This window comes from Balaenoptera musculus, chromosome 11 (assembly GCF_009873245.2).
Source record: "Balaenoptera musculus isolate JJ_BM4_2016_0621 chromosome 11, mBalMus1.pri.v3, whole genome shotgun sequence".
Taxonomy (NCBI): Eukaryota; Metazoa; Chordata; class Mammalia; order Artiodactyla; family Balaenopteridae; genus Balaenoptera; species Balaenoptera musculus.
In genome coordinates, this window is record NC_045795.1 from 79,444,312 (window position 1) to 79,456,858 (window position 12,547).

The window sequence follows — 12,547 nt, forward strand, 5'->3', positions numbered from 1 at the left end:
CGATATAAGGGTTTTACAAATAGTTTCAATTGTCAGTTAAGTCAGGGACCATTTTAGATACCAAAAGAGATATTTGGGAAGTGAGCAGTGTCCATAATCACCATGCCGGTGACAAAATAAAGCAACATACTATCACACAATACCGTTTTGAGTGCCCAGGAACTCAGGCTCTGTAGGAAAATCCTAATTACTAAGCCATACAAAGGAACAATCCAAAAACTGCAAGGAAATTGGAAAGGGTTACAAACTACATGATCAACCAGAATACATGTTGAATCACTCACTAACTGATTAGCCTTTTCATCTAGTTAAAAGTATGTCTAAATCCACATACATCTCTATCTCCAAAAGATACGTTTTGAGATTATTTTCATCTTAACTTGCAAAGCGAGGCATTTTGGATTCCTATTTCAAAACACTGGTAAGTGTAATTTTTATACTTGTGAAGTAGTATGAACCACATTGTTCATTAACTTTATAATTAAAACAGAAGTCCTTCTTCCCCATTTTAATAGAGAAAATATTTCTTCGTTTTGATTGGAAAATAAACCAGGACAATGAAAAGGAGTAGAATACAGACTGCCATGAAGAAAATCCTCCTCAAAAAAAAGTTTAGTGCATTTACTGGGGATTTTTCTGATTGTCAGAGGTGTGCTAAGCACTTGCATTTCCTTTTACAACTCCATGACGTCTGCCCCTTCAAAGATGAGGAAACTGATTTTTAAAAAGAGGTTAAGGAACTGGCCCAATATCACACAGTTAGGAGGTGATGAAACTCTTGGCTTGACAGGTTTTGCTTTATCACCAGGGTTCTATGCAATACCATGCAGCTCAAACTTTCACATGCATTCATATTAGCTGGGGATCTTGTTTAAAGCACATTCTGACTCAGTAGGTCGAGGGTGGGACCTGAGACTCTGAATTTCTAACATGCTCCCCACTGACGAGGAGGGAGCTGGTCCATGGACCAAACTTTGAGTAGCAAGGCACAATACTACCGCAAGACCGTAATTCCCTCCCTTTCAACAGAATGGTATGACATTTCATCGCATTGGGAGCCAGACACTCTCTCTTGGTTACGTGACCCTGATATATTTGAGACAACACGGAGACAAGAAAGATATCAATCCAGAGGCAATCGTGGTTATGGAATGCATACATTTCCATGTATTTTTTACAGTAAAAATGCATTAAAAAATCTTTCACAAAAGAAACTTAAAAAATACAAGTAGGGTGTTCAGTTCTCCCCACAAACTTCTTTCAGGCATTGACTGTGTCATGGGTGGGAGGGAGGTTCCTATAGGGTTTGATTTAATCATACAAAATACTCATCCATATCATCTCTCATCAAGACATGTACATGAAGTGGGGAACTAGGGAAAGTAGGCTCAAAAGAATCAGTCTCCAATTTCAGGTTACAGTAGTTCAGAGAAAATACTACCTTTCTGCTTAATGCATAGTCCCTGTACAGTACGATATTTCCAAAGCAACTCTGATATATGGAACTCAGATGGCACTGCCACATCGAAAGTCTTCACAGACGGAGCCAAGCCCAGGCAGGTAGCACATAGATTTTAAGATGTCAAGTATCATCTCTGACAACAAGAAAGACATCAAAATGTTAACTTCACGATGTACTCCAAAAATCCGCCTCTTGATTTCATTTATTTAAAACTCTGGACCACAATTGAAAGCATCGATCATTTAACATCATGGATTTGGCTAGAAAGAGTGAGAGAATTTCTAGCAGTGGAGCCTTAGGAATAAAATCCCCAAGTTGGCTCTTAGGAAACTGATGAAAAAAGAACATCATTATTCAGCTCCGCCTTACTACTGTAGTTCCATGTATGCTCTGTATGGAAAACTCTGAAGATAAAAATAGCAGTCACAGACTTTTTCCTCTTTTTTAGCTATAGAAATGTACAATTGTGTCTGTTCCAGGAAAGGAACTTGGTTTGTGCATGTCCACACAATGACAGCTATTCATTCTAATGTTATGTATAAACCCATAAGTCAAATAAAGCTATGAACAATGTAATATTTATATATGCATAGTGTTTTATAAAAAGATTGGCCCACATACTGTTTTTCATCAATACAGAAAGAGCATTAAGTCCATAGCACACCACAAGAAATGAATGAAGAACAGAAATGCAAACAAGAGCTTAATAATTCACAAGCAGGCTCACCATGGAGGAAATGATGATATTCAAACCAACTAAAGCTTTAGAGAATTACTTATATAGTCTCCCATTTTTAAAACAGCTTTACATACCTGATTTAGTTTACAGTAAAATATATCCCAATGAATCAATTTGTTCCATATTCAGAAATATAAACACATATCACATTCCTCACAGCTAAATTTTTTGTCATAAATTCTCTTTTATACAAGAAAAAAAGGCAACAGTTGTTTGTTTTTAAAACAGGCTCTATTAATTACAATTTTTAACTCTGTACACATGGTAATTGGCTGGTTTTCTCCATTTTTTTTTTTTTTCCTTTTTTTTTTTTTTAAACAGTACCATGAGAACAACAGTGATTGATTTGCAAAGTTTTGTGTTGTTGGAAAATGCAAAACAGTACTATGGAAATACGCAATGCATCATAAGCAGCGGTTTGCTGCAGTGGTCCAACAGGTACAAGCAAAGGTTTTGGCTCAGCTAGGCAGTAATCCATTTCAACCGCATCCTGGGGCTACAGCCGACCCAACCAAACCTCCTGTGAGACAGCAAAAGAATGGGTCTTTTATCAAAGAAAAATCACTATGTTTTGTGCTGTCGAAAGACTCAAAGAACAGGGTCATAAGGGCAGAGGTTTGCCAGCTAGATCTAGAACCACTGAAATCGCATCCTTCTCTCCCTTTCAATCATCCTGGAGACTTTCATTATGGTTCCAAAGGAAAACTGGCATTTCTAAGAATGAGCATGCCCAACCCTCATTTCTTTTAAACATTAACAGAGAGGTTCCTTCCAACAAGGCTTACTCCCTTCTCCCCAGTTTGGCAAAGGGCAACCACGGGCTTATGCTAAAAGGGGGGAAACATACTTTCTCTACTGGCAATTCTTAGGACTCCTCACACCAGTCACACTGTCCCCCATTCCATCTCCTATTCAGCCTCAAATCAGGCAAGACAACACAGAAGGTGTCTGTTATCCATTCCTTCCAGTAGTTGAGCACAGCTGTGATGGCACTGCCTTAATGAAATCTTATTAGATGTTGGTGACGTTAAAGAACCTGAGCATCTGTGCTGGGGCTGCATTTGGGTAATGGCGGCCAACTTTCTCCTCTGGGCACCTTTCTACAGCCAGGGAGAGTACGAACTGTTTTCGGAACCAACTATCACTTGAGAACATAACATTTCCTTGTGCTGTGTCGTTTAACTATAAATATCCTTCATTTGCGATAGTAGTCTCTTCATAGTTTGCTTAATTTTAGGATCCTCGGCAATCCTAATCCATTCCAAAGAGTCCTCAGCTTTTACAAATATAATTTTTGCCTTTTTGCTCTTTTCTTTTTTTTCAAGAAAAACTCCTAACTACAGTATAGCACTACATCACTACATAAGTCTCTATCAAATTAATTAAACTTGATCAATGATTTTCCTTACTTAGAGAAAATGATCAACAGCCCCATTTTACCAGGAGACAAAAAGATCGCTCCCCCCAAAAGGGAACAATTCTTGACAATTCTACAGTTTATGTAGAAACAAAATTTATATTCCTTGGGGGCAGCATTTGGCAAATAATTTCCAAAAACGTATGCATTTAAAAATACTTTCTTTAATATGATACACCAGGCACAACACTTTTATATATATATTTTTCTTATAAGATTTCAAATGCATCAAATGTTTGTCGCAAGTCAGAGGATCATCAGGCTGACGTCAGACGCTTCACTAGGTAAGAAACTAAATGATTTCAGGTCTGTGAGCTTCCTCTTAGAACCTTTGACACGGTAAAGGCTGGAACGTGATTCAGGGTCTCAGATACTGAGGTCGGTGCTACATTCTTTGTAAGGTCGCCTTCTCTGCTCCGGGGGATGTCTGGAACTTCGGCCGGCATCCTGTTTCAGACTCGTCTCGTCCCTCTCTCGGTGGCTGCCTTTGTCCTCTTTGCTCCTTTTCTCCAGGGACCGCTCTCTCCTCCGCTCGGGGGACCTGGTCCGCCTCCGGTCTGTGGATTTGGCTCTCCTTTCGGGCGAGCTTCCTCTCTTGCGCTCGGGAGATCTTCTCTGATCCAAGAGTCTCTCGAGAGACCTCCGCCGCCGGCCGGGGGAGCCGTCCCTCCGGCGGGTTGGGGACCGCTCTCGCCTCCTCTCCGGGGAAACCTCCCTCCTCTTCTCCTGCTTCTCCCTCCTCTCCAAAGTGTTGTCAGCGCTCCTCGTGCCTTCCCTCCGCTTCTCCGGAGACCTTCTCTTGGGGCCATTGGTCACCATCCGCTCGGGTTGGGCATCTCTTCGTCCCTCGGGTGCCCGGTCCTTGGGTCGGCAAGCCCCACTGTCGGGTTTTCTAGAAGTTCCGTTCCATGTGTGATGTTCATTGGGTTGTCTGCTGTACTCTCTGCTGCCTTTGGGATCTCTCACGTGTGCCCGCTTTTCCCCATGTGGTGATGATTTGTGAAGATCGGGTGGGTAACTGGACTCCAATGATGGATGCTGTCGGCGGTCGGGGGGCGCGGCCCTCACTTCCGGAACACCTTGTGGACCGGTGGGAGGGCCGTTCCCGTCGCTGCTGGGGTCTGCGAGGAAGAGAAACCAGAGCAACAGTTTGGTACCAAGGACCTCGGCTCCTGTCTCCACCCGCACACGTGAGATCCCATTAGTCACAACAAACAAACGACTGTTACAGCAGTCAGAATCAAAGCCAACTGACTCTTGGTTAATTTAAGTATAACTGCAACTAGTCAGGGTTAAAAAAACTGGTACTTGTGGCTTTCCACAGCTAGCCTACTGTTCTTTACACTCATAGATCATTAAAGAACTTGTAACATCAGTCATGAGTTTAGTCTTTAAAGGCACAACCCAAATAGTCTGTCTAAAAGTATCAAAATGTCCCCACCCTATCTCCTGCTCTTTTTTTCCCACTCTACCCCCCTTCCTCCCTGACCCACCCCCCAGACCCCAGCCCCCATGACAGAAAATATTCCTTTCTTTAAAGAATACTGTTTTAATTTGCTTAAAAACAACCTGGGCTATTGACCTGGAGGGGCATGAGGGAACTTTCTGGGGGAATGTAAAGACTTTATGTTTTGATCTGGGTGGGGATTAAACGAGTGCATAGAGAGGTAAAAATTCACTGCACTGGACCCTCAGGCTTTATGCATTTTACTGTAAGCAAAGTATACTTCTATTTAAAAGAAAAAATTATCCAGCCTGGTGATTACAGAGGCAACACAGCCAGATGTTGATGATGGGCAATTGTGACATTATGGGAGGGTCCATTAAACATTCTCTCTACCTTTGTGAATGTTGTTCAACTATTTTCTTTACTTTTGCATAAGTTTAAGGAACTGTTTTTAAACTGTGGAGTCTTCTGACAGATAAAAGGGAGTGGAAGAGAGGTTGTCAGGTACACATTTGACATCAGATGGGGTTCGGATAGAGGCACTTCTCTTGATGCTATAGAAGCAGCCATAATTACATCTTTGAGCCGTGAAGTCACTGGACAGCTTCTTAAAACCTCAAGTTGTCTATAGATTAAAAAGCAGGGCAACCCGTAGGGCTCCTATTTACTGTTAAACTATTTGAAATGATGCTGCAAATGTTTTAGGTAGCATCCCTGATTTATGACAGCTCTTTTCAAAACAGGGATGCTTTGTCACACCTAAACCCAGCAAGTCATACACACTATTGCATTCCAGGCAAAGCACCTGAAATGATGTGCTGCAGCGTGGAGGGCAAACCAAGGCCACAGTCACAGGGGCGAAGGAATCACGGGTGCCCCCTTAAGGATCTTTCATGAGCCAACAAGGTCAACATTAAGCAATTAGTCTCTTTCACGAACCATCTCCCAAAACCTAGGGTGGTTTTTAACAAAAGCAGGAATATAGCCTAGAGCAGGAATCAGTAAACTTTTTCTGCAAAGGGCCAAAGAGTAAAATATTTATGGTTTGGCAGGCTGCATAGTTTGTCACAACTGGTCACCTGCCACTATAGTGCAAAAGCAGCTGTGGACAACACATAAAAGAAATGGGCATGGCGATGTGCCACTAAAACTTTACTTACAAAAACAGGCTGCGGACAAGATTTGGTCTGTGGGCTGTCATTTGCCAAGAGATAACTGAGTAGGAAACCTCATCTTCCTGTCTATCAAAGCCCTATCCCTCTAAGTCTTGTGAGCTTTGTGATCTGAGGTTTGTTTTTTCTGAATGCTGGGTAGGCTTCTAGAATTAACACACGCAGAAGCTTATGAAGTCATTTTAGGATCTAGGTGAGGAAAGGGGCTTCAATGACTATCGTAAATCTAACCTTGGGATTTCTTACACCTACTTTTAAGAGAAGGGAGAGTAAGACTTCCACAGGGTCAGCGGTGTACTTACAATTCAAAGAACGCAGGGTGCTCAGAATGAATTGCCAAACATATCAAAATAGAGCTAAAGCAGAAGCAATGAGGAAATTAGGCCACAGCACAGAAACACCTAGTATTGATTGAGCTACAAACCGTAGTTTGATTATGGCCCATAAGGTAGAAGCAAGCCTCCCCGAGCTTTTCATTTCTCATACATGCAGCGATATTAGGAGGTATCATCGCTGTAGAAGGGAGGGCCCAGCACCAAGAACAGTCAGAGAGAAAGAGAAAGAGAGAAAGAGAAAAAGTTGAACGTTTAGATTCCCTATAACAAAGAGGAAAAAAAAAAAAAAAGTCTGCATTTGTTAACATAGGGCAAAGAGAGTTTATTTGTCCAGTCAGACAGTCTAAGGCAACACTCAAATAAGGCTGCAGAGACCAAAATCAGAACAGTGACATTTTCAGACAGCCAGATAAGGTGACTCGAGAACCCAGACAATGGATGCATCCTTTTTTCTTTTTCTTTTTTTTTTCTTTTTCAAACAACTGGAACAATGACAGGCTGGCATAGGAGAGCATTAACAATAAACAACAAAAGAACAAAGTTCCCTCCCTCCATCCCCCCTCCCCCAAGACCACGGCAGTTAAATTAAGTACAAAAAACTCATTACAAAAATAGCCTCACAGAGAAGCAGGTTCCAATCAAGTCAGAAAAATATTGGAACTTAACATATTATAACCCATTTGTGACTCTAATCAATAGAATTAGAGAGATTTAGTCCCAATGACACATGGAGACATTACAGTAGCACAACCCTGGCACGTTCAACCCTTCTTGGAAAAAAACGGTATATTTCAATGATCTTTATTTTTAGCCCAAAGAACATTTGTTAGTGTTGGATTTTCATCCTCAGTGCAACAGACATAGGTTTTGAGAAGGTACACAGGTTACTGACGATGACTCGCAAATGAAAGATCACATCCAACAGAAGCATAGGGAAGACAGAAAAGGGAGACAATGTTACACAGTTTCAGTGGCATCGATACACCTATGGTCAAGGTTTAGTACAGTGCACAGCTGTGGCATCTTAATGTTGTCAAAATACCTCCCCCATGGCTGGCCATGTCTCAAGGGGCCTCATCTGATACCCATCCCCCCCCCCACCTTGGGCCCCTTGTATTTTGCGCCTGCATGAATGCCCAACACCTGGGAAGGCTGTCCTTTGAAGGGGTTATCCTTCTCCTTGAGCTGCATCTGAATTAAGTATCTCATCAAGTCCAAAATGCAGCTGGGAATTGTGCCAAATGACTTTCAGAGAAGAGGGTGACAACAGATAAATCCCTAATAAAGGGGACCAACGTATATGGGGACCATTCAATCACAGTTTCTATAGAAACTTTTGTAGACCTTTGGTTGGGAAGAAAAGCCCTACATCTAGGGCATAGCTTTTTTTTTTTTTTTTTTTTTAAATTTTAAACAAGAATCTCAAATAAATAGGACGTAATTATTATAATATACAATATTTCACCATCAGAACACTAGGCTAGGTGAAGAGCATTACTGTTTAGTCAAATCATGTCTACAGATATGACAAAGGAACTCTATGTAAAAGCTGGCTTTCCTCACAGGAAAGGTATAGTAACATGTTTCCCTCACGATGGGCACTGGGAATCGATTTCATCCTTTATCACCTAAAAACATATGGTTAATATACCAACAGTTTTGTTTGTTTTGTAGCAGTGGGCTCAGGTGGTCTGATGTGGGGTAGGGACCAGTGGGGGGGATGCAGAAGTATTGCATACAGAGCATCAAGGAGGTGAGCAAGGCCCCCAAATCATCTCCAAACTTCACGCCTCTTAAATAAAGATAGCAAGTAACCAAAAAAGAAAGAGAGAGAAAAAAAAGAATTGTGCCTCAACATATCACTCAGGAAACCTGCTTTCCTGCTTCTTAAAAGGAGTAGAGTCATTTTGTGCTAAGAATTGGATCTGAGAAACAGTTTGGCACAGTTCAAACAAACATTCCTTCGCTCTTGGTCGGACTAGACAAAATGTTCTCTCTGATTATCAGAAAGGGGGCTATAAAGAGCTCGTCTTAGGCCATGCCCCAGTCCACGTAAGCAAGCAAAAGGATGAAATGTGTAGAGATTTCAGAACAAGCGAGGCAAATAATCACATGGTGCGAGAGGCTGGTAAGACACTGGTGAATAGGGGAAACAAAAAGACTTTCCTGCTGCAGTTCTGGAGACAAATTCATGGAGTCATGCCAGGGAAGGAAGGAATGTTTTCATAGTTTGACCCACCATATTCTGGTACGGAGCCGTCTCCCCGCTTCAGAAACAGACGCACTCTGCGGCCACCATTCTTAATCAGTTCAATAGCCCGAGAATGCTTCATGTTTTTGGTGGTCTCGCCATTGATCTCTAAAATTTCATCACCAACCTGCCAAAGCAAGAGAGAGCCAAGTGAGAAGATCACACAAGGGTTTCACCAGCTATTGAGGTGCTTTGTAATTTTAAATTCTTTCATTTATTGACTCACTAACTATTTATTGAACATGTTCCAGAAAAATCTTCTATTGTTTAGGATACAGCAGTGAAAAAACCCCCAATCCCTGTCCTCATGGAGATGATATTCTAGCGGGGGAAAGACAATAAGAAAATTATAAAAATGCATGTACACTAGAGAGTGTTAAGTGCTAAAAAAAATAAAGTAGCAAAGGGAATATTAATTGTTGAGGGGAGGCGGATGTGGCAGACAGTTTCTAGGATGGCTCCCAATGATCCCTGCCTCCTTGAATTCATATGCTGTGTAATCTCCTTTCCTTTGGATGTGGGCTGGAATTAGTCACTTACTTCTAACAAACAATATGGCAAATGTGATGGGAGGTCAATTCAAAGATAAGGTTACAAAATGGTTTTGGCTTCTTTTTAAAAAAATATTTCATTTATTAAAAAAAAATTTTTTTTCAGCCACAGCTCACGGCATGCAGGATCTCAGTTCCCTGAGCAGGGATTGAACCCACACCCCCTGCAGTGGAAGCACAGAATCTTAACCACTGGACCACCAGGGAAGTCCCTTGGCTTCTGTCTTACTTGCCCTCTTTTGTTCTCTCAATTGTTCATTCTGATGCATGCTGTGAGATGCCCTACAGAGTCTACGATAAGGACGGCTCGGGCCAACAGCCCAAAATGCGCTAATCCTACCAACAACCCTGTGAGTGAGCTTTAGAGGCAGATCCTTCCCCAGCTGAGCCTTCAGATGAGACCACACTCCTGGCTGATACATTGATTGCAGCATTTACTATGAGTCAGCTACTATTCCAGGCACTGGAGGCAAAGGAGTAAACAGGACAGGCCAGATCCTTGCTCTCATAGAGCACATATTCTAGAAGGTAGAAGAGGAAAGGACTGGCTTTGGAGTTTAAAGGACTAAATTTGAGTCCTATCACTTGTTAGCTAAGTGATCTTGGCTAAGTCCTTTACTTTTTGGAGTTCACTTCCTCATCTGTATAAGGGGAGGATAACAACCCATGCCTACCATGCTGAGGGGGTCCAATCGAATATTACAATATGTCTTGTGAACTATACAACGTTATACAAAATATCATAATAGTGGTATTTCTTTCAATTGAAAACTTTTTTAAGTGAGTAAAGACATGGAAAAGCATATGCCATGTGTTTGAAATATAAACAAAAGGAATATAAACTACCGTATATGCACAAATTATGCATGTGTATGCATAGAGGAAGGATATACAAGAAACTGATATATAGTTTGACCCTGGAAACTGTATTTTCACTATGCACCAGTTTCCTCTAATTTTTAAAAATCACATTCATGGTCTACTTTCTCAATTATAAAAAAAACCTCATTAAAAAATTCAGTCTGAAGAAACATAAAATTCAAGGTTCTGTCTTAAGTTACAAGCATTAAATTCCCCACCTTTGGTCACTCTTTTCCCTCTTTCTGCTCAGGGCTAATTTTAATCACTTTTTTGATTTCCTGACCTGACTTTCAATTTCTTTAATTCCTTGCAAATTGTTCCCTATGTATGTCTCCATCTATGCCCCCTATCTCTAATGAGCAGATGATTTTTTCTTTTCTAATCATCTGATCTGCCCAGGAGAGCAACATATTCATACATGGTAAGAGGTATTAGATATCTAAACAGAACAGATTGGACTTTTGGCACATGTGCATTTAAAATTTGCAGCTTTGACGACTACCTAGTGACCCTGAATAGTCACGCCATGGACTCCTTGGCCCTCTGCTAACGCAGAGTGTTAAATCATTCCCGAGGCCTAGGGGGAGGTGGCAGTGACTAGCTACAGACTGAATGGAGCTCACCACCCAGAACCTACAGAACCACACGGCTTCCTGCTCTTGAAGCATGCTGGGATACCCAGGAATCCCTGGGAAGTGATGTGCCTGCCCCATGAGATTAAGTAAAAGAACTATGGAGATGGGATTCAGACAACATCCATGTTAATAAGTTCATAAGTGACTTTAATCCTTCACTCAACCTCAGAGTTGGAAGAGCTCACCTAACTTTAGCAGCTACAGCTAACTATGCTTGAGGGAGAGATTTATGCTAGGGTGGGAGTCCTGCACTTGGAGTGTCCTGAAAGCTCTAGAAACATGTAATTCTCATGAACATGCAGGTTCTAACCATAGGATGTCAAGAAGTCACTGCAGATGACTTCTTTATGTCCACTCCAGACGCCTCTCCCTACTTACCCTCATCTTTCCACACCTTTCTGCAGGACCATCCTCTGCTAAGCGCAGAACATAGAGGTCCATGTTATACTCTCGGCCCCCTCGAAGACTAAAGCCAAATCCCTTGGCTCCTCTTTCCAGTTCCACAGTGTAAAAATCTTGCTCCTATTCAAAGAAATTAAGTGCAGTCATTCTGGGAGGACTTAAATCCACACACATCTCTCTCTCTCTCTTCCCCAACGTTCTCCATTATGCTCGTTTGACACAAAGGCACAGTTTCTACCCCCTTCTTGGTGGTTCTTGATTGTTTATTAATATCAATTAACCTTAGGAGTTTGGAGATCCGGAATGTGAAAACATTCATGAGTGTGCATACAGATTGCGTGCCAACACGCATACATTAAAGTCTAATTGGTGAGGCTGCGACTTGCGTTTGGGGCAGGAAAATCCTTCATTAAATAATACCATCCGGCACACTGCTGGGTATTCAGCCTCCCTGCCCCACGTCCGAAAACATCTCATCGTTAGGCTACCAACAACTACCTCCACACATCTGGACCGTGGTACCCATGCTAATTAAGGAGAATCAGGAATGGATTAGGGAAGGCTCTGAGAAGGCCAGTGTGTATGTGGGGGGAAACCTATTTAACTCTGTATCACCCCATGTTTCCAAAATTTGCTTCACCTGCTATTACTTGTGCACCCTCCATTACCACCTTGTGTGACAGGTAGGTAGCCTTAAGGGGTCTCACCTGAAATTCACAAGTCTGAGAAACACCTTAACAAAAAGACATTTTTCTTGACATAAATGCCTTTATGAGTACCATGAGCAGACATGAGCTGTTCTGCTCTTTCTCTGATCACCAATCCTTGAGATAATTATAGCTTTTTATTTGTTTGGGTTTCCCCCCTGCCCCCACCCTGACTAGAAAACGATGTCTAGGAATATTTTTCAAAGGTAGTAAAATAAAATGTCATTTCCTTGACAAACCAATATGAGTACATGTTTAGTACATACCCCTCACAAAAGGTTATTTATTTTAATTGAGGGTACCTTATAGAAGATACCTGGTAAAAATAGCTTTAGAAAGTTGGAAGGAAACACACCAAGCCAACAAGGAAAAAAGAGAAATGGCCCTCACCTGTGTTACCTGGGGTGCTTTGAACTCAAACTGAGATTCCGGCTTTGGTTTGGTGGTATTCCTGCCAAAGCGAGAGAAAAAAGTATAAGAGCAACCCACAGGGGGACAGAGAAAGAATCAAGGAGGAGCATCGTCACAACAGGACTTACATTTTTTCCCCTTGAAAGTAACAAAAGAA

At 41.7% G+C, this 12,547-nt stretch overlaps 1 protein-coding gene across 15 annotated transcripts in view; it reads right to left on the bottom strand.

Moving 5' to 3' along the window:
• Nucleotides 1-1,670: 1,670 nt before the first annotated feature.
• Nucleotides 1,671-12,547, bottom strand: part of MAGI1 (membrane associated guanylate kinase, WW and PDZ domain containing 1) — a 610,393-nt gene continuing 599,516 nt past the window's right edge. For 11 of the 15 annotated variants that reach the window (XM_036868494.1, XM_036868484.1, XM_036868492.1 and 8 more), the window contains 4 exons: nucleotides 12,370-12,430; nucleotides 11,249-11,392; nucleotides 8,812-8,950; nucleotides 1,671-4,739 (listed from right to left, as the gene is read on the bottom strand). In XM_036868494.1, the coding sequence (XP_036724389.1) occupies nucleotides 3,985-4,739; nucleotides 8,812-8,950; nucleotides 11,249-11,392; nucleotides 12,370-12,430 (1,099 nt within the window). In that variant the 3' untranslated portion in view covers nucleotides 1,671-3,984. Of the gene's footprint in view, nucleotides 4,740-6,661; nucleotides 6,751-8,811; nucleotides 8,951-11,248; nucleotides 11,393-12,369; nucleotides 12,431-12,547 lie in introns of all 15 variants that reach the window. The other 4 variants (XM_036868493.1, XM_036868489.1, XM_036868490.1 and 1 more) reach the window with 1 other exon arrangement.